Genomic DNA, 19,758 nt, shown 5'->3' with positions numbered 1-19,758 from the left:
CTCGACCTGAAACGGAGCGGTTGGCGATTCGAGCAAACCACAGCTCATTGGTTATTTGGATCTCTGCGCCAAATTGACCAAGGGTGCCCATCTTCCACGACAAGTAGCACATTTGTTAAAATCCATAGAAGATTCTCCTCAGTTACCGAGCCATTTTGATAGAAGCCACCAATGGCGGCGCTCGTCGACGCGTTATTAAGGCGGACATTTCTATAGACAGCACAATCTCATGGCATCTTGTCCCATCGCTATAAGACCGCGGCTGTCATCTCTGTCCTTGCAGTGACGCACAATGGAGCTCGAGCGAGCGGCTTCTGAATAAGACCCCGACTGGGATGGCGATCAACTCTGTAATCGTGGGTGCTTTGCTGCTCGAGGCGGTATTTGTGGCGCTGGGACGGCAGGTTCACCAGCCGCGGGTTCAGTACTTGGGGCAGTAAGGGCCATCCGATTTACTGCAGCTTGACTTTTTGGACGAAGCTGCAGTCCCACCGGCATGGCGTTGCAGCCGTTGCTTGGTGATGCTCTGAGCGTCCACTAGAGGAACTACCAAAAGAGTGAGGAAAGTGGCCAGCAGGTTGAAGCTGTCCACCATCTTTGATATTGATCACAGCTAGATGGACATTTGTTTAGAGGTAGGTGGCCTTGGTACTGAGTAGTTAGAGGTATATATAGGGAGAGTAGTTGTTAAAGAAGAGAAAAAGGATTACAGGTTTTATTGGATTCTACTGCCTTTATAGAGTAGCCATCTGGGCAGTTGTTAATTAACTACTTACATTCACTGGCAAAGTATTGACTATCTGGTTCTTTTGTTCACTGCAAATATTGAATGAATACCTAGACTGGGCCTACCCCGTAATACCTGAGCGGTCGTAAGTAAAGATATGATAGCGTCGACTAGTTAGAGGCCTGTCGAAGTGATATCCTCATGCCTTTCTTTCTTCGACATAACATAGTTAATTATAGTCAGCATATGTGTTGGTCACTGCTTTATCAGCCGTTTCAATTAACTTCCGAAGCGTTTGCGAGACTCGCCTGGCTGTCCATATAGTTGGATATCGAGCGGTTATAGTTAACTCGAGATGCATCCTCGCTGTCAGGTTCATGCAAGCTGCACCCAGTCCGCTGGTTCCCTTGCCGCTGTCGACTCGCTATCCCCCTGTACTTCGTAACTCTGCTCTGGCTCTTTCTCAGGGGCTCCGAGGCATCTTCCCCCCCAGCCACAACAACGGCCGCTGTAGTTGGTTATAGAGATGCTTAACTGTCGGCTGTGCCACCGCGAGAGTTCGAGATGGAGCAGCAAGGGACGAAAGACGAGGTCAAGGGACGAGGCACTGCCACAGCCAGTGTTGGCAGTGGAAGCAAACACGAGGGACAAGCGGGTTGGCGTTCGTGATAAAAGGCGCCTCGAGGCTGGAGGATCTTGGGACGATCTTGGGTTGCCGCTCACGTATTTAGTCGATCAGTAGCTATTTAACTAGGCGGATCTCCAGCCAGCATCTCACGACCAGCTATATTGTCACATAATTTCACCTGCTGCTCAGCTATTCACCCCGTTGAGCCTCGTTGCTAGCTATAGACTGCTAGTCATACATATATTTCGGACCAGTTCTCGCCTCTGCTTCCGTCATGGCTGGATATCCCCCGCCAGGCCGTATGTTGCGCCCAACCAACCAACCCCCCCTAACAACTAGTGGTTATATGTACCATTACTGGTGAAGCCGATACTGACTGCGATACTGTCTAGAGTACCCCTATCCACCTCAGGGTGGTGCGCCGCCTCAGGGCTATCCTCCACAGGGCTATCCTGCCCACGGCCAACCGCCACCACAAGGACAGTATCCCCCGCAAGGCCAGCACCCTCCTCCAGGAGGCGCGCAGGCCCAATACTACGCACCGCAGGGACAGCATCCTCCTCCTCCTCATCAAGGCCAGTATCCTCCCCAGGGACAGTATGGCGCTCCTCCACCCGGTGGTGCCCCGCCTTACGGGTATCCGCCCCAGGGACAGTATCCTCCTGCGCAAGGATACCCGCCTCAGGGCTATCCTCCACAAGGCTATCCTCCCCAGGGATACCCTCCACAGGGCTATCCCCAACAGCCCGGATACGGTGCACCACCTAGTGGACCACCAGCACTACCCTCTCCAGGCTACACGCCAGGCCAGATGGCACAGGGAGACGCCAGTAGAGAAGCCGATACCCTGCGCAAGGCCATGAAGGGCTTTGGAACCGACGAGCTCACTCTGATAGAAGTCCTCGCAAAGCCAGATCCGCTCCAGATGGCTCTCATCTCACATACCTTCAACTCCCGCCACAAGCGCAACCTTGAGAAGGACATCGAAAAGGAGTGCGGAGGCAAGTTCAGAGATGTGATGATGGCTCTCGTCCGAGGACCTCTGATGCAAGACGTCCATGCCATCAACAAAGCCATCAAGGGCATGGGCACCAACGAGAAACTGCTCAACGATGTCCTTCTCTCCCGCACCAACGCAGACATCAACGCCATCAAGACAGCGTACAAATCCACCTTTGGCCGCACCCTCGAGTCAGACGTACGCGGAGATCTATCCATGCAGACAGAACAGTTCTTCAACCTGGTACTGGCCGCTACTAGGTGCGAAGAAAGCACGCCTCCTAACCAATACCAGCACGACCAAGATATCGCGCAGCTCTGGGGAGCCATGGGCGGCAACACAGGCGTACCCAAGACCACTGTCTGGCAGATCCTCACCCAGCGATCCAACAACCAGATCCGTGCTCTTTGCGATGACTTCCCCAAGAAGCACAATACCGGGCTCAGCGTGCAGATTACAAGCCATTTCTCGGGCCATATTCGTGACGCGCTGATGTTTATGATTGGCAAGGCAGTCAGGCCTGTCATGCATGATGTCATGGCGCTGGAAGATACCATGTCCGGCATGGGTACCAACGACTGCCTTCTGATCGAGAGACTGGTGCGTATTCACTGGAACAGACACCACATGGAGCAAGTCAAGCAGGAATATCAGACGAAGTACGGTAGGCCGTTGAGGACGCGGGTTGCCGGTGAGACAAGGGGAGATTACGAGAAGGCCCTCCTTACTATGCTCCAGTAGTTAGTTATTTAACTAGCTAACTCAGAAAATGGGCTGGATGTTTGACTTATGTTACTGACTATCCGCTGTTAATCATGTTTAATATGTTTGATTTTTCTCCCTGTCGTGAATTTGCTATGAATGTTATGGGAAGATAGTAGTCTTGTTAGAAAAAGGGTTGTTTCGCTCTAACGGGTGTATGTAATGGGTGACGGATGAGGTAGAAGAAATATTGTATAGCTAGTATTATGTAGAAACGAACTATAGTGATGCTACCAGCAATGTCATGATGGATACGGGAAGAGATCATAGAGATATCAACCCATAACTAGCAAATGGAAACAGATAAGACGGGACAAAGACAAGGGCACGCCCGAGTCAGTACCATCGAGACATAAGGTCATCACTTCATCAGCATAAACAAAAAGGCGAAAGGTCAAAAAAAGAAAAGAAGCCCTCGCTGAAGGCACAACGAAACCCGCCTCTGGCCGGAAAAGAACACAAAAAATAGACTCCCCTTCGCCTCCTCCTCTTTACTTGTCATGGTCTAGAAACTTCCCAACATGGTCTCTCACGCTGAAGCCGTTGAAGAGCCAATCATTCCCATGTCTGCCAACCTGCGTCATAGTGCTGCTTCGGCGCTTATGATTGGAACCGCTGCTCTTGCGAGAATGGCGCTTCTTCTTCTGACATTCATCCGTCGCTGAGTCGGGAGTGTTTAACTCCGGGCTCATTATTTGTGTGGGCGAAGTAACTTGTTGGCCAGCATGCGCAATATGATGATCTGTGCTCGTATCAATTGGAGCTGGAGCAGGAGACTTTGCTCGAGACTGGGAGCGAGATCGGGAATGAGAGAATGAGCTGAAGAAATGGCCTCGGGACGGAGAGGTGGGTGGTTCCAGGTGAGAGGTTGCTGTTGGCGGGGATGTTCTCCCACCCAAGCTGGCGCCTCTGCTGTGACGGTGGAAGAAGTGTGGCAAAGACGAAGAGTTAAGCGGAGCCTTTGATGAATCGCTGCTCCCCGAGCAGGTTGTGGCAGTAGAAAGGCTCGGGACGGAGGAAGCGGTCGACTCGGTTGTATGAGCCGCTGGGAATTGTGGGCGATCGGACATTATTGCGGTGACTTGCTCTTGTCCAGAGAGTAACTTATGTATCGAAGTAAATTGTTTTGATGTCCAGCGACTTGAGCCGTGCAAGTCAATTGCAGAACCCAGCCGATAAGTTGAATTTGATGTCTGGCGGATAAAAAAACCCGGGTTGGAGTCAAGTCAACCAGAAAGAGAGAACTCTTGCGTCTAGCAATGCAACGATAAAAGAGCGAAATGTAACAACGCCCTGCGTCAGAATAGATGTTTCAGATAACCAGCTAACTGAAGAGTCGGTAACTTGTCGGTGAATAAACAGTGAATAAACAGGAAACAATCGAGGGGGGCGATCCAGTTGTATTTATGCCCCCCCAGCTGAAGCGAGGATGCACCGGGACGAGACGAGCCCATCGATGACTCCCTGCGAATGGCCTGCTAGACGAACGCTTGAGACATCCACCAAACGGTCATTGGCCGTGACGTATGTAGCTGCTGTGAACAACTCCCAACCCCCATCGACCAGGGGTGATCACCGACTTGTGGAGAAGACGGCCACCTAACTAATAATAGCTGCAATGAATCTGGGCTTCCCTTTCTGTTCATGCCCACGGCTCCGGCACCCTTCACCATCACCGGAGAAGAGATACGGCAGCAACAAAACGCAAGTCGACAAGTCGGTTACTCTGTAAGGCTCTCAGGCCGCGGCCGGGCGTCTCTTGAGCCGCATGTTCAAGCATAATTAGTTGTCACCTGGCTCGGCGTGCGCAAGAATATGCTAGCAAACAAGCCGTTTACTCCACGCTGGCAAGGAATCGGCATGCAGGTTTGACTTCCTCTAACAACTGAGCGGTCTCGCGGCAACCGAGTCAGGCCAATATGCCACATCGTCAACACTTGCGCGTGACGTTTGGTCCGACAGCTTGGCTGGTTATCTCGAACGTCTCGAGAAGAAAGCGCTGAAAAGGAAACCTGGCATCTCCTCGGCACGCTCAGCTTCAGCCCTACCGGGTCCTTTGCGAGGTACAAGGTACGATGATCCATTGTTATGCTTCCCCGGGGAGAGCAATATGACGCAGCGTTTGAATCCTTCAAAGTATCGAGAGCGCAAGATGGCTTCTAACTCCTCGGAAGCGGCATCTTGTTCTTTCTTCGCTGTTTTCTAAGAGAATTATCAACTTCCGTATCGTCCGCTTCCGGATTCTTCTTCCTGCTAACTCACCTCGATTCCCGCAGTCCAAGCAGGGAGTAGGAAGCCGAGTTTAGTACCTGGTAATTACTAGGAAGCTGATGACTAAGACAGAACTAATGCGGGAGTAATTCATCAGTGAATGTTTTATTTCGAGCAATCGGCTGCGGCCCCTGTTAGAGGCGAATTATCCATTGCTTCGTGCTTAATCTCGCAGGGCCTCTCATAGCCATTGTCATACTCCTTTCCCATCCTGAGAACTGAGCGCATTGATTCTTGTAGCAACGATCCAGTAAGACATATTTTTTTCGTATTTTTGTAGTTAGTTAAGTAACTAACTAGTTATAAAAGAAAAACAAAAGAGATAAAATAAAAACGAGAAAAACATTCAAAAAGAGCATGTCCTCTCTCTCCCCTTCTCTCCACCCGTGATGTTACCCTCTACCCTCCACTCGGCCTGTATTGCCCCATTCCCTGGACTGGAAGTTGGGCGTAAGACGCTAGGCCGAAGCAGTCTTTATAGTAGGTGTTAACGCTTAGCGCTACCCGGCCGTTTATAAACCTTCGTGTCGGGGGCACAGGTCAATGGCAAGACAAAGCCATTCCATACCATGGTAGGTTCCGCTGGAGGCTCTGGAGCCTTGGGCTGCTTGGGACGTGGGTAAGGGTCGTACTGAACCGATGATTTGCAGGTTGCGGAACCGCAGTCGTGCCACTTCCAGGCGTATTTCGATCTATCCGCGCGCTCGCGCTGGGCGAATTTACACATCTAAGAAAACAAAGAGGATTAGAAGTGTGTATCTATATAAAGTATAGTAATAAGGATGTTTACCTTGGCAACAGTTCGAGTCCAAAGTCCAAGTGGAGTATTTGATACTGTGTGTTTCTGTATTTCTGTGAGTTGGATTTATATCAAGATGGAGATTTTATCTAAGCTATATATACCCATAAGCGCCAGCGATTTACTATACCGAGCTAGCTACGTCTACACCCGGGGGCTGTAAACGGAGCTTTGGTGGCATATGCAGCCATAACACCACAAGAATATCTATTGGTATGGGAGCCTTACCAGTTTCGAGAATGCCGCAAGGCTGGCGCTTGCTAGAGTCGATTCGTGGTATTGGTTGCAGTTCAGTCATCTGAATGTAGAAGTATCTATGTATAGAGAGGAGGCATGACAAATATCGAGCAAGGTGTCGCAAGGCTAGCGCTTGGGTTTGGGGTCAAAGTCGCGTATTAGCTTCCACGACATCGCCCATAAGGACAGATCCTCTAGGAGAGTCTTATCTCTAGGCCGCAGTCGAGGGAACAGACAGTCAACCGCAAGCAGAGGTTACCCAGAGTGACTGAATATTGGCGCTTCTGATTCAGACCTTGGTGAATTCCATCCATGATAGAGGGATAGACGGACGGATTAGGATATCCTGAAACTGGAAAAGGGGCACAACTTTCAGGGCTGAGGGTATGGTCGAAACAGTCGACTTCAATGCATGTGGAAAGAAAATCAATGCATGCAAGTGTGTGTGTGTGTGTGTGTGTGTGCGTGTGATAAATTCCTCCTACGCCGTATGGATCCAACTCATTGGGCAAAAGAAGCTATCTCCCCCGCCAGCTGAGCAAATGCCCCTGCGGAATACAGCAGGGTGATATTGCAAAACGTCCTCGAACCATTCCAGTGCGACTTGATTGGCCAAAACACTTGCACCAATGGGACAATGCTCTCCTGCGCCGTCAATGGTGCTGAAGTGATGGTATGTAGCAAGCTTGCTACCGATCTTATCAGTTAGTGCCTTCCCCTGGCTAGGGAAGAATTGGTCATCCTGTGCATCTGCCACAAAAATGGGTATTATCAGGCTCTGCGTAAAGCCGTGTAGTCATAGTGTACGCTTGAGCTCCTGAGAGCTATTCGAAGGGAAATTTAGTGTTGAACAACTAGTTATAGGCCTGCTAAATACCCTAGCGATTAGACAACGACGTCAAGGGGTCCGCCAGGGCCTTTTCTAGTATAGAATTGAGGAGTTTTGCGTTAGTTACCGAATTTAAAGACTGCCTTGAGCTTGGGGGAAAGGGCTCTAGCACTTATATATAATAATGTTAAATCCTCACTAGAGCGCACTAGAGAGATAGTCGTGGCTGGGCAACAGAGACATGGTTTTCGCTGTGGATCGAGGTGCTCTGTGATCCCTGTCGCATCCTCGTATTCAGGTCCTTAGGTCATTCTGAACGTTGTCCAAGAACAACGCTCCGTGGAGCCGCACAGCAACCGGGCATATTCGGAGTCGCGAACCAGCGTCAACTGCCGGCACTCCGTGTCCATGAGTTCGTTCTCTTCATTATCGTCGAAAGATGTTGTTGAAGTCGTCGTCGTCGTCGAGAATCGATGTCTATACTGATGACTAAACCCATTTACTTCATACAGCGACTGCACTTCTCAACCAGCACTGGATATCAGCATACAGAAAACAATTTCAAGGCCTGTATTAGGTATATCTGGTATCTGCAATGTGTGTTGAACGCATCGCGATACGGCTATACTACTTAACTACCGACATGGGGATATCACATTGCACAAATTGGCCCAACTTCTCTATCCGCCCAGGACGCTGTTGATCCTGTTCATCCACAGTGAGCACAGCCGCTCTTGCATCCCTTTTTGCAGTGCTCTAGACGCCTGGCACTGGTTGGCGTGACACAGTCGTACAGACCCTGGAGGTCAGGAACATTTCCCCATCCTATTGCTCGAGTTAGGGCAATACAAGAACAATCACAAAGGAGGAGGATTCGTTACCGAGGCCATCAGCAAGATACCACCCACAATAGTTGTAACCAACGTTGCAGACTTGAGCAGGGACTAGGCTGTTGCCGTTGCTGGGAGTTGCTTCTTCATTAAGCGCTGCGCCGTTTGCAAGGCTAACGAGAGCGATGGTAATCAGGGAGGCGAAATGCATGATGGCAGACTCGAGAGGGTAGAGTTCAGTGCTTTCACAAGCTTGGAGTGTGATTGTTCGAAATTGGTCAATAGTAGGTAACTAGGAGCTGTCGAGGTCGTTGTGGTTGATGGAAATAACCCTTTTGACAGGAATATGAGCCCCTTTTTATACCCGTAGAAGCCATATCATAGAGGACGGGAAAACTGACCCTTCCGGGCTATGAGCGGGTGTATAACTCTAAGCTCTATAGACTGTGACCTGTGATTCTCGTTGTGATCAGAATCCAAATACGAGTTTCTGTCATCTAGCCATCCATAGCAATGCTATGTATCCTGTCTAGAACAAGGCATCTCGTTTCATAGATACTGGGGGTATAATTCCATGAAAGGGGACTGATACTTCCGCTCATCGCTATATGAGGCGAAATTCAGACGGATACTCAGGTATAGAGACATTTGGCTGATATAAAGGATATCTGCATATGAAAGTTCAAGGTTGGTATCAAGAAAACATGAGTATAAAACGAGCAACTAGGTCTATTCGGAAATATATATATTGTGGCTTCGGAGGATTTATCTAGAACTGTAGCTTCACGGGTATATAGATCACAGTTTATGGGCACTCCCAGTCGCCGTTTAATATATTGTCCGCCTCCAATCTCGAAGAACGAAAGCCGATAGGCGAAGCGGCAAGCGCCCTATTGGACTTTGCTAGATGTAGGTGACATTTATGTAGCATGGCTGGTCCGAATATCAACTTTTTACGGGTATTGGAGCTGACAGGCTTCAAGTGTACACTTTTCTGTTTGCTTGGAGCTGATTCAGGGGCAGCCTGACCGGATAACCCGGAATAAACATAGGAGGTTATGATAGTTGACCTCCCCAGGCTCGGGTTATTATCCCTGTTGAGAGCAATCCGTTAGATGCAGGCCAGGATGTGACTGCAGGGGCGTGTTTGGAGATACCCATCACGCGAGTGGTGTCGTAGGTAGAAATGAACGAGTCAGTGGTGGCACAAAGCACTTCCCACCAGATCAGAATTTCAGAGGGAATATCCCAGTTCTTCATGGTAAATAATCAACTGTAAAATAATGATAGAGAATATAAAATTTAGAAACATAAAAAATGCAAAAAGAAATACGCTCCCTAGCGGGGAATCGAACCCCGGGCACGAGTGTGAGAGACTCGGATGTTACCTCTACACCACTAAGGATTGTTGATGGGTAATCTGCGGCTTTGGTTACTTAAGACCCCTAAAGGCATCATGTGACCATCTTGGAGCCAAGAACTTCGCGATATCAAAGTCAGTTTGATATACAATAACAGGTTAATAATATAGATCATGGAGTTATCCAGCTAGCCGGAGCTATTGTTTAACATGCTAGGTCTGCATAGCGCGGATAGATATGCTCGCCAACTACCTGGTCCATAGACACCGAGGGGTCGTTGGTAGCCAATGTTACATTCCTGGAGAAACTGACATCGAGAAGTACCGCTACATCTCTGGCCGTTGGTTTGGACTCAGACAAGATACGAAACATTGGCGGCATGGCGGGCTATGACGTTCAGCGTATAGAAAGCTGGATACGACACATGCCAAGTTGTGCCCTGCACTGCGGATATGGACTCTGGTGTCAGCTGGAGAAATGTGGTGCACTTTGGCCTTGGTTTACTTGGCTCTCCACCATCCATGGACCTGAGCGTTAACTGCTCAAGGACTGACTCAAGCTACCAAGAAGCATATGATAATTCGTATTGTCTTCTTAGTTGCAGGTATCCGATTGAGACATGGCCGTGAAGACGGTATGATAATCATGCCCAGAAAACGTCGAGGTGCTGCACTTCGATTGATACCCAACTGTTATTCTGCGACCTGCAGGAATGGAATGCTTTAAAGCAACTTCTGGGGTGCCTGACAAAGGCGTTGGCCAAAATGTCATCTCGAAAAAGGAAAAGTATCCGGCCAAAAACCTCATTTTTCTCTAGGGAGATTCTCCCCCATACCATAGTAGCAACTACCTACCTTATAAACTTGCTCGAACCAGTTTATCAGATTTGGTAGGTACCGCAAGAAGCGCTATGGAGGGCGTCTTTTGCGAAATGGAGAGAGCTCAAAGGAGGCTAAAGCTTGAAAATGCATCCCTAAGAAAGAACTACTGGATGCTCAGTTGCTACTCCCGCAACAGAAGCTGGAACCTCGATGGTGACCGTACATCACAATAGCAAAGCCTGATTCTGACAAGAAGCTGTTGGTTATGTTGATATCTCACTTCTTCAATGTGTGGTCTCTCTATCATTTAACTCATACCATTACATTGCTGTTTGAATCTGTACTTCAATCCTTACTTTTCGGCTCAACCTTTGCTTCCGCTCCGTTTATGCATGGATAAAAAACATCTGCTGGCTCTTGTCATAACGAGCTTTTCCTGTTGGCTATTCATTGTGATACTGATCTACGCTACCTGGAAGGCTGCAGACTGGTTTGGTCAAGAACCGGCGGACATCGAAACGGCTCAAGTGGAATCTACCCGCCCGCTCCCTATCTCCAGAACCAAACACGTTCGTTTCGCAGCCACCGTCGAATTCATCTAGGCCAGACTGAAGCTGTACCGCGCGTTCGTTACTTTTGATCTTGAAATTGGTGGTATCGCTGTGGTCGATGTTGCGTTACAGTCGATAATCCATGGCTCCCGTATATAACGGCTTTCTTCAACATCGGGAAGTTATTCAACCACCTCACCACCCTAAAGGACCAGGTAGAGCCGTTCCCGTGAACGAACGCATCGATTTGAGAACCTTTCTCCTACTTTTTATCGGAACGGTATCCATTTTTATACTCGGCGTTTTTTACTGGAAGCTAGGAACATTTCTACGCTCGTTCACACGCTCAAGGGTGACTGGAGGAGGGCGGAGTGCAGCTTCTCATCACGTTAGAGCCTGGTATGGATGGATTCCTACCATGGAATACAGCTATCATAAGGAACGATGGAAGGAGGAGTTTCGTTGGGTAAAGAAGTTTATGTTTTGGAGATCTTCTCATGCGGATTATAGTTGGATATGGTGGGATCCGGATGGGGAGAAATCAACGCAACGAGCTGAGGATGAGGGTCGGTTACGGCGTATCCCTCTGCGATTGATGAGATACGCCATAACCGGGCTGAGAACCAGCTCCCCGCCACCAATCAACCCTGAGATTGGTAGTCCGCGATTGAACCGCATATCTACCCATCAAATACACCGCAAACCTAGAGCTATGAAGTTTGAAGATCTCAATATTCCACGGTGTGGCGATGTGCGGCTTTCACCCTCATTGAGGAAACGATCCAAGTCCTTTGATAATAGTGAGCATGGAGTGGGAAATGCAGCACGGTCTCGTCATACAGCTCGCAAAACGCATTCAGAAGGCTATCATGATGGCTCACCCCGTATACGATTTCACTGTCCAATCACTCAGCCGCTACATACCGCAAGAAGATATAACCAAAGTAGCATCTTAAGTTTGGGGAATTCGATGGATGAGATGCCGGCTGAAAAAACACTTTCTTGGAAATATAGAGCGTGGGGAGCAAGGATGCAGTGTCAAACCTTTGGTGACACCCCAGGAACCCTTAAGGGCTATGCTGGCCGGCCAGGCACCGCAATGTCGTTTGCCATCAAAAGCATGATGTCATCAGGGTCTGGTAGCACTTCAGATATATACCAATCTCATCATAGTGATACTGGAACTCAGCCAGCTCCTCGATTGCCAAACCACCCCTCACGGGAAAGGAGACAGACACCCAGACCGCGATTCAGACCTGGGGAAGGCACCCTTCGAATCCGAAAATGTCGCGGAATACGCCGCCGGCCTCCTCTCAAGAACTGCCTAAGCCGCCCTGAAGTGCGTCTAGTTGATGACTTGGATAGAAAGCTAGAGTGGTTATCAAGTGAAATGGATCCAGGCCGAAAGTCGTTTGCGTTTCTCCTCCTTCACAATCATTGGCTCAACAGGGCTACTTGGGTTGTAATGGATCCCTCATCGAGACTTCCTGTGCAGAAGAAAAGAATACGGGGTGACCCAAGGGTAAATAAAATGGCATTTGGCAGCAAAAGCAATGCTGCTATACCAGACAATACACCAGTACCAAGAGCCAGAGCAGTTACGCCACGAATAGACTCCTGGAGAGTAGCAGTTAATCGCGCAAGGGCGTCCTCTGGAGCTACAGAGATTCCAAGGGCTGAGTTGTTTGAAGGCTCAGCCGAAGACGCTGCTGATAACAATGTTGACCCGGCAAGCTGGATTCTCAGAAAACCTCCACAGGGGCATGGAATGTCAAAAAAGCAGAAACAAGCCTATTTTGAAGGTCCCGGCGGCTGGTCTGAGAAGCTAGAATACTGGGAGAATGTCCCCCGGTTGTATAGAGCTCGTAGGGTAGTTCTTCAGGGGAAAGCCAACCGTCGATGTGTTGTTAGAACTGGAAAGGGTTTATATCACGGTGCTGGGCGAGTTGCTCGTGAAGCAAGGAAACTTAGTGCCCAGCAATACCACAGGATCAGACAGTTCGAGAGGTCTGAAAAGTCAGGCCGGGGAGTTATAGCCTTACATCATTCTTTAAGAAGCACTCTTTCGAGGTCTGCGGTCAATCTGCAGATAGCCGACGGCCCAACGCTGCAGCCCCAGAGTACTACTGATCCGGTGTCGATGCATGAGCGAGACGAAGGTTGAACCAAACCAGAGCATTCATGGACATCATCATTACCGTTGGGAACTAGTTTAATCGGTTAATCTTTCGTTCTTGCATACAGAGAAAAGGAGTTGCTGGCTTTTTATATCCTTGAAAACGGGACAAGTCCTTCTGTATTCAACATGTCCGTAGGATTATACAGTCACCAATAATCAAAAACAATCCAGTAATAGTACACACGTATATTCAGTGTATGTCTAACCGCATAAGGACAACCAAAAGGGAAAAAACTCCGTACATGCCCACATATTGGAGGAAGGTATTTATACATAGCGCAGAACAAGCATGCGCGTCGAATAGAGATGATATATCGATTGAAAAAAGAACAGAGTCGCAGCTTTAGAAACCAGGAGGATTGATTCTCTGGCTAACACGAGTCCATTTGGGCAGTTCTAGAAGGAGAACCCATCAGTTAGTATATGTTCATCCCACACAGCACGGCAAAATAGCCACCCCAAGGGACCTTAAACCGCTTAACCAGTTACGGGTGAAAACATACTATGTATTCCCTTGCGGTACTTCTTCTCCTTCCGGTCGAAAATCGTATACTTGTCTCGCGGCAGCATTTCCTCTTCCCTGGGCATCTCGCGGTACCATCGCTCAACAGGCTTCGCAGCTCCTAGCCCATTTCTTTCCAGCGCAGCGTAAACCGTATCAACGACGCTATCGACTGCTCTTAAACGCTTCCGTTGTCTAGCTTTCTGCGGGCTGGACAGGCGCCAGGGAATTTTCCTGTTGGAAGAACCGAGTTAGATATTACCCGTCTTATGGCCGTTGGAAGTGCATAATCATGCTAACACGGAGAGATTGGGCGTACCATAATAGGCCACTAAGCAGAGGAGAAGTTGGTTTGAACATATTGAACGGAATTGACGCGAATCGGGCGTTGAAAGGCGGTCGTTCAATGTCCTTCTTGCGAGTTTTCACGATTAAAGATTCGAAGCTGCGACTTTTTTCGTCTGGGGAGATGGTTGGTCCGTGCACGCAACATCTTCAACTTTGACAAGTCGAACAACTTCTAACGTCTCGGATGCGAAGTTCACCCCACTGGATTCTTGTTATATTGTATCATACTGTTTCTTTCCTATGTCTTGTCTATATAGAGCATTGCCAATTGGATCTATGTCGCTCCTTAGAATTCCATGAATTAATATACTGGACTCATTCCCGGCTTGTCTCGTCGAGTTGACCTCCTACCAATATCCCAATGCAGCTTCAAGATGGGACGCTGGAGCAGCCGTCCTCCGTTTGGAGGTTTCTATCATCTGCAACTACGCTAAGCATTGCGGCGCTATGCCGTGGGTTTCTATACTCGCTTAATACTACGGAAGTCAATGGCCTAGAGAGATTCCTGAAGCTACTCGAGTCGCGGCAAGATGACAGCTCCAGGGCCCGCGGATTGATAACTGGTTAGTTACTCTATGTGCTTGCCCCGGAGAAGAGATTTCGCATATTTGCTAACCTATGAGGCTCGTTTCTGCAGTTTCAAATCACATTAGTGTGTATGTAACCTGATGTCGTCCCTTTCTCGCATGCGCATCCATGAACACTGGGCTGAATCTCTTCGGACGGGTGCTATAGTATGGACGATCCATTGATGTGGGGAGTGATACCATTGCGCAGCCATTGGGAGTTCCAGCCATGCAACCGGAGATGGGCTCTTGGTAGCCATGATATTTGTTTTAAAAATAGGTATTTTCTAGAAGCTACCGAGGCTATATGGCAGTTAGGTTAACTCACGTATGCAGATTTATGTCGGCGTTCTTTACATATGGGCAGGTTCTCCCAGCACATAGACTTTTTCATTCTCCCCGAGGTGGCCTCTTTCAACCTACTGTCACCCAAGCTATCCGATTATTATCTAAAGGCCCTTTCCCTGTGGATCCTCACAGTGCTTCTATGGGCAAACAACGATGGAGCATAAGCAATACCTGTGTTGACCCTTTTTCAGAGGTACCTACTGCGTTTACTACGAATGGAGAGGATGCTTATCTAGCACCATCTGCATACGCATGCAACTCCTATTCTTGGATACACATCTTCCCAGAAGGGATGATACATCAGTCTGCACATAAAACTATGCGCTACTTCAAATGGGGCATATCACGTTTGATATTAGAGCCAGCCGAATGCCCGGATATTGTCCCTATGTGGATTGAAGGCACAGACGGCGTTATGCATGAAGACCGTGGATTTCCCCGTTTTATACCTCGCATAAACAAGAATGTCAGTGTTACGTTTGGCGAAAAGGTAGACACGGAGGCTATATTTGGAGAGCTGAGAAGCAAGTGGCAGAAGCTCAAGCGGGAGTCGGAGCAAGGCAGCACTGAGCCTCTCGCGGTGGGAATCTTGAATGAGAAACTTATGTACGGAGATGAGGCTACCGAACTACGACTAGAGTGTACAAGAAAGGTCCGCGACCTTGTTCTTGAAGTCCGGCGTTCAAGAGGCTTCCCGGATGAGGATCCAAAGGCTAGCATGGCGGAAACATGGCTAAGAGAGGGACCCAAGAGAGAAGGGAGGATGGATGACGGCTCTCTGGTTAGAGACATCTAAATTTCTTCCCGCATTCTGTTAATATCATCTGCACTGTATATTTATATTACTTTGGCTTGGGCCAACGGTTTGAGGCTGAAGTCGCCAAGTCCTTTTCAGCCGCCACTTAAAAATAGATGTTATACGAGAAGAGTCAAGATAACGATTTAAGCAGCACCATGAAGGAGTATAAAGTACAGCTTCAGCCTGTTCTGGTCTGGTTTGGCCAAATCATAACTTCTCTCACTCATTCTCTATGCCCAAGAAACACAAATCCCCATCCATAAAACCCACGCCTGCCGCTCACCCTTCTCTCCAGTCGACGAGGTCTTCCAGCCATGGTCACACAACAACAGGTCAATCATCGGTCAATGACATCCTCCAGCAGATGCGAAATGCGTCCGCCAACGCCGCGGGCTCACGACAAACGAGACTAGCGCCTAGGACAGTTCATCCATCTCTCAGAAATATCCTAGAACTCCCTGAGACGCCTCCTCCCCGGCCTCGACCAGCCACATCCCGCCAGGCAGTTGGACAGCGAAGAGTCCGCCGAACGCCAGGCCCACCTCCTCCTCTCAGCTGGATAACTCCGAATACGGGAACAAATGCTGGCCTAGATTCCCCCAGCGGGGGATCTTTGGGAAACCGTGGCGTCAAGTTTGGCCGTCGACTCGATCGTCTCCCCGGCACAAGGATTCCACCCAAGGACAGCCTACTGCACACCACACTCCGGTTTATGGCCAGAAGTTGGGATTGGCATCTTTTATATGATGGAGCTTTTCTGTCAACTTTACCAGTATCTATCAGACAACTTTTGTTGACGTATATAGCCGTCTATACGGATCATTTGTCCATGGAGGTCAGTATGAAAGGCTTGGAACCTCTATTCCTAGCCCAGGAATCCGGCCCGGAAGACATCGCAGAAGTGACGCGGCTAGACCTTGGGTTTTCTATTGGATACTGGCTCAATTTAAAACAACTCTCGAAGATTGTCAAGGGCAATATACCAAAGGATAAAGAGTGCATCCCTGTTCCTACATCGTGGGAGGAAGAGGCCGATGGAGAGACACAAAATCTTACTCCCCAGAGTCCAAGTCAGCCCGAATTGCCTGGCTTTAGCAACATCAGATTTCTCTCTTTAGCATCACCAACTCTGGAAGCTGCAAGCTGGGTTTCTCTTCTGAAACTACTCTCTCATATCCCATCGTTAACCCATCTCTCTCTTGCTTACTGGCCTACTCCAACCTTGAAGCCCAATGCTCTCACAGCCAGCGTGAGCCATCCAAAGCACCGTTCACTCTCTTTTCAGTATGGAGCCTCAGATACATATACCTCCTATGAGAATAATTGGACCGAGGCATCCATTGTTCTAGCAAAGCTGTCAAGAACAACGTATGGCCTTAAATGGCTTGATCTTGAGGGCTGTACTGAGTGGATCCCCGCGTTGTGCTGGAATGGAATTGATATCTATGGCCAGTCCCACAGTGCGTCAGGTCCAGAATGGAACGGTTCTTGGAGAGGAATAGAATGGATAGGACTTGGCCCTGGCTGGGTCCCTGAGGCTCCCGCCCTACATAATATATCCGTTACGGAAGATGATGAAGACATTGTGGCAAAGCAACAAGACAGATTCCGCAAAGAACAGGAATCCTTTAAAACCACGCTCGAGAGGGTCAAGGATGTTGGGAAGAGCATTCAAACTGCAAGAATAGAAGGGCGTGGGAAATGGATACATTATTCTGATGGATCAGAGAGACGAGGCTGAAGATTAAAATGTAAAAAATTCCAGCCGCTTGCATCCATACACAGGGATAAGCACATTGTTAATAACGATATCTAAGCTCTGCTATTCAACACTGGGTATTATCATATGAATGGAGCGGTTCACTATGTATTTTATTTTGACTTAAACGATTTCAATGGGTCAACTTTTCGTCCGGCACCGCCCTTCTTCGCAATTCTCCCTCGGGCCCTGTTCTTTTGTCTGGCCTGTCGAATCCTGTTCTCCTTCTTTTTGTGTAGCCCGACGAAACCAATGTCTTCACTCGTTAATGAACTCTTCCCCTTGGTCGGCATTAGATATTCTGGTACACTCTTCAATTGGCTCTGTACTCTTACAGACCCAAGCTCTTGATCGTGGCGTAACTCGCGTAGCTCTTGGGGATTCTCCTCGAAATGTCTCTTGAGCTTCTCACTCTTGACAAGCTCCTGCCTGATCTCTTTTGCTCGGGCTTCTTGGATGGCTATTCGGGTTACTGCTCGCAGGGCATCTGTCATTCGGTATCTAAACACCTCGATTTGCTTCTTGTCAAAATGGTAGGGCTTCACTTCTCGGCCCATTTTAGCTTGGCGCTTTTCTATTTTAGCAAGGACAGATTCATCGTTCTTCGCAGGTGGGAAAATCGTTGGTTTGTGTTTCCCATATAATTCAGATGGCACAACAAATGAAAGGGCCATGCCAGTTTTTCCAGCGCGCCCAGTTCGACCGATTCGGTGGGTATATGATTTAGCGGTCGTTGGAAGGTCAAAATTGAGAACGCATGCAACATCCTGGAAATCTATTCCTCGAGAAATACCATAATCTTTCTCCTTTCCTGACTTTTTTCGTTTCTTGTTTTTGTTTGATGGTGCTGGCTTCTCTTCCACTTCCTCGGGGTCACTAAGGTCCTTGCTTTCTTCCGCAACAGCATCAGTAACAGTCGCATCCTCGCTACCGACCGGTTCCTTTTTGGATTCAACTTTTCCTATGACCTCTTGGTCATCAGCGGCAATAATAATGTCGTAAACACCCTTATTGAATTCCTGGACAGCATGTATCCTAGAATTGGCTGGCAATTCTGAGTTGAGAATACAGCTCTTGATGCCAAATTGTTCCAGGAATAATTTGAGACGGTAACAGCGATCCACATCGCCGACGAATATAATGCACTTGCCTTTCACTAGCTGTAGTTTAAATATCACGTACGTAAGTAGGAATTTTTCGTCCTCCGCGCACCTAGTAAATCGTTTGTTAGTTAATTCAAAATATAGTATAACAAAAAATAGGAACATACTTGACTGCAAACTGGCTTATGCCGGCACCTTCGTCCTCTGCCTCTTCAAGCTTCAAGATAGCCGGACTTCTACAGAAAAGGCCTTTCAGAGTGTCGACTTCAGATGTGAGTGTAGCGCTCATCAAGAAAGTCTGAACACCGCGCGGAATTGCCTTGGCCAGGCTCTGCATGTCCTGTTCATATCCGTATGAGAGAACCAAATCGGCTTCATCAATAACCACTTGTGAAATATCGTCCAAAACCAGCGCGGAGTTGTTAACATTGACAACCGCTCGTGCAGGCGTAGAAATAACAATATCCGGTAGGTCTGCAAGTAGGGCACGCTGGACAGCATCGGAGACCTTCTGTGTGAGATTCCCAGACCGTATACCCTTGGAACAGAATTCTGAAAACGCAGTTACAGTCTTGTGCACTTGCTGGGCTAGCTCTCTCGTTGGCACTAGGATCAAAGTTGATATAGATTTGTGCGCGGGGTGGGCCTAGTGATTGGAATTAGCATAAAATATATACCAAGGTCTCCCAATACACGTACTGCTTTCTTCTGCAATATTTTTTGTAAGATCGGAATCAGATACGCCGCTGTTTTTCCTGATCCAGTTTTGGCTCTTGCTACAATCGATAAACAATTAGTTGGCTGCATAGTCTACGAATATATGCTGCAACAGCGCCATACCAAGTATATCCTTCCCATTGAGCGCCAGAGGAATAGCTTCGGCCTGGACTAATGTCGGCTTCGAGAATTTCTGTGATGTCAAGGCCTGCAGTAGTCGGGGATCAAGTCCAAAGTCTTCAAAATTCCTAGCGGGTTTTTTGGTTTCCAGCTTTTCCGCCAACTTAGGGACATCGTTTTCGTCTAGTTTGCGCTTCATGGTTGAAAATTAGGTGTTAGATAGCAAGCAGGACAGTCTTGTATGTCTTCCTATCTAAACCACAAGCAAAAGCAACTTTGCGACTTTTTTTTATTTTCGAAATCAAAGACAAAAAAATTGCTTATATAAGCTTTTAAGCTTTTTCGGTGAATCATTATTCCAAACTTTCAGTTTCTCCGAAACTCAGTACCTATCGGACAATCACCACCTGAGTTATTTGTTGGAATATTTCATTAGCTAATTACGACTCGCACTCATTACTCAAGGATTCCTTGGGGCATTAGACCTTTTTGTCCCTTGTG

The 19,758-nt window shown here is 48.3% G+C and overlaps 10 protein-coding genes and 1 non-coding gene across 11 annotated transcripts; 4 read left to right on the top strand and 7 right to left on the bottom strand.

Annotated features, from left to right (window-relative positions):
* Positions 1 to 44: 44 nt before the first annotated feature.
* On the bottom strand, positions 45 to 595 carry MGYG_02427 (hypothetical protein; the record flags this gene model as incomplete). Its single annotated transcript, XM_003174851.1, has 3 exons — positions 45 to 210; positions 292 to 427; positions 457 to 595. 3 exons carry the CDS (start codon positions 593 to 595, stop codon positions 45 to 47), a joined length of 441 nt encoding a protein of 146 aa, XP_003174899.1.
* Positions 596 to 1,629: 1,034 nt separating this feature from the next.
* On the top strand, positions 1,630 to 3,096 carry MGYG_02426 (annexin A7; the record flags this gene model as incomplete). The annotated part of the gene is made up of 2 exons (XM_003174850.1): positions 1,630 to 1,654; positions 1,748 to 3,096. 2 exons carry the CDS (start codon positions 1,630 to 1,632, stop codon positions 3,094 to 3,096), a joined length of 1,374 nt encoding a protein of 457 aa, XP_003174898.1.
* A 512-nt stretch (positions 3,097 to 3,608) lies between these two features.
* MGYG_02425 (hypothetical protein) lies at positions 3,609 to 4,187 on the bottom strand (the record flags this gene model as incomplete). Its single annotated transcript, XM_003174849.1, has 1 exon — positions 3,609 to 4,187. One exon carries the CDS (start codon positions 4,185 to 4,187, stop codon positions 3,609 to 3,611), a length of 579 nt encoding a protein of 192 aa, XP_003174897.1.
* Positions 4,188 to 5,875: 1,688 nt separating this feature from the next.
* Positions 5,876 to 6,485, bottom strand: MGYG_02424 (hypothetical protein; the record flags this gene model as incomplete). The annotated part of the gene is made up of 3 exons (XM_003174848.1): positions 5,876 to 6,115; positions 6,179 to 6,240; positions 6,416 to 6,485. 3 exons carry the CDS (start codon positions 6,483 to 6,485, stop codon positions 5,876 to 5,878), a joined length of 372 nt encoding a protein of 123 aa, XP_003174896.1.
* A 1,477-nt stretch (positions 6,486 to 7,962) lies between these two features.
* MGYG_02423 (hypothetical protein) lies at positions 7,963 to 8,294 on the bottom strand (the record flags this gene model as incomplete). The annotated part of the gene is made up of 2 exons (XM_003174847.1): positions 7,963 to 8,078; positions 8,135 to 8,294. The coding sequence occupies 2 exons, from the start codon at positions 8,292 to 8,294 to the stop codon at positions 7,963 to 7,965; spliced, it is 276 nt and encodes a 91-aa protein (XP_003174895.1).
* Positions 8,295 to 9,417: 1,123 nt separating this feature from the next.
* Positions 9,418 to 9,488, bottom strand: MGYG_10528. The gene has a single exon. It is a non-coding gene; the product is annotated as a tRNA-Glu (tRNA).
* Positions 9,489 to 10,958: 1,470 nt separating this feature from the next.
* Positions 10,959 to 12,980, top strand: MGYG_02422 (hypothetical protein; the record flags this gene model as incomplete). The annotated part of the gene is made up of 1 exon (XM_003174846.1): positions 10,959 to 12,980. One exon carries the CDS (start codon positions 10,959 to 10,961, stop codon positions 12,978 to 12,980), a length of 2,022 nt encoding a protein of 673 aa, XP_003174894.1.
* A 358-nt stretch (positions 12,981 to 13,338) lies between these two features.
* Positions 13,339 to 13,857, bottom strand: MGYG_02421 (mitochondrial 54S ribosomal protein YmL31; the record flags this gene model as incomplete). The annotated part of the gene is made up of 3 exons (XM_003174845.1): positions 13,339 to 13,391; positions 13,499 to 13,731; positions 13,817 to 13,857. 3 exons carry the CDS (start codon positions 13,855 to 13,857, stop codon positions 13,339 to 13,341), a joined length of 327 nt encoding a protein of 108 aa, XP_003174893.1.
* A 349-nt stretch (positions 13,858 to 14,206) lies between these two features.
* Positions 14,207 to 15,555, top strand: MGYG_08975 (hypothetical protein; the record flags this gene model as incomplete). The annotated part of the gene is made up of 4 exons (XM_003174844.1): positions 14,207 to 14,408; positions 14,483 to 14,501; positions 14,581 to 14,691; positions 14,892 to 15,555. 4 exons carry the CDS (start codon positions 14,207 to 14,209, stop codon positions 15,553 to 15,555), a joined length of 996 nt encoding a protein of 331 aa, XP_003174892.1.
* A 235-nt stretch (positions 15,556 to 15,790) lies between these two features.
* On the top strand, positions 15,791 to 17,299 carry MGYG_08974 (hypothetical protein; the record flags this gene model as incomplete). The annotated part of the gene is made up of 1 exon (XM_003174843.1): positions 15,791 to 17,299. The coding sequence occupies one exon, from the start codon at positions 15,791 to 15,793 to the stop codon at positions 17,297 to 17,299; it is 1,509 nt and encodes a 502-aa protein (XP_003174891.1).
* A 131-nt stretch (positions 17,300 to 17,430) lies between these two features.
* Positions 17,431 to 19,456, bottom strand: MGYG_02419 (ATP-dependent RNA helicase DBP9; the record flags this gene model as incomplete). The annotated part of the gene is made up of 4 exons (XM_003174842.1): positions 17,431 to 18,529; positions 18,588 to 19,066; positions 19,120 to 19,196; positions 19,261 to 19,456. The coding sequence occupies 4 exons, from the start codon at positions 19,454 to 19,456 to the stop codon at positions 17,431 to 17,433; spliced, it is 1,851 nt and encodes a 616-aa protein (XP_003174890.1).
* Between the last annotated feature and the right edge of the window lie 302 nt (positions 19,457 to 19,758).

The sequence above is a fragment of the Nannizzia gypsea genome, genomic scaffold, assembly GCF_000150975.2.
Source record: "Nannizzia gypsea CBS 118893 supercont1.2 genomic scaffold, whole genome shotgun sequence".
NCBI lineage: Eukaryota > Fungi > Ascomycota > Eurotiomycetes > Onygenales > Arthrodermataceae > Nannizzia > Nannizzia gypsea.
This window is presented reverse-complemented; position numbering and strand designations above follow the sequence as displayed.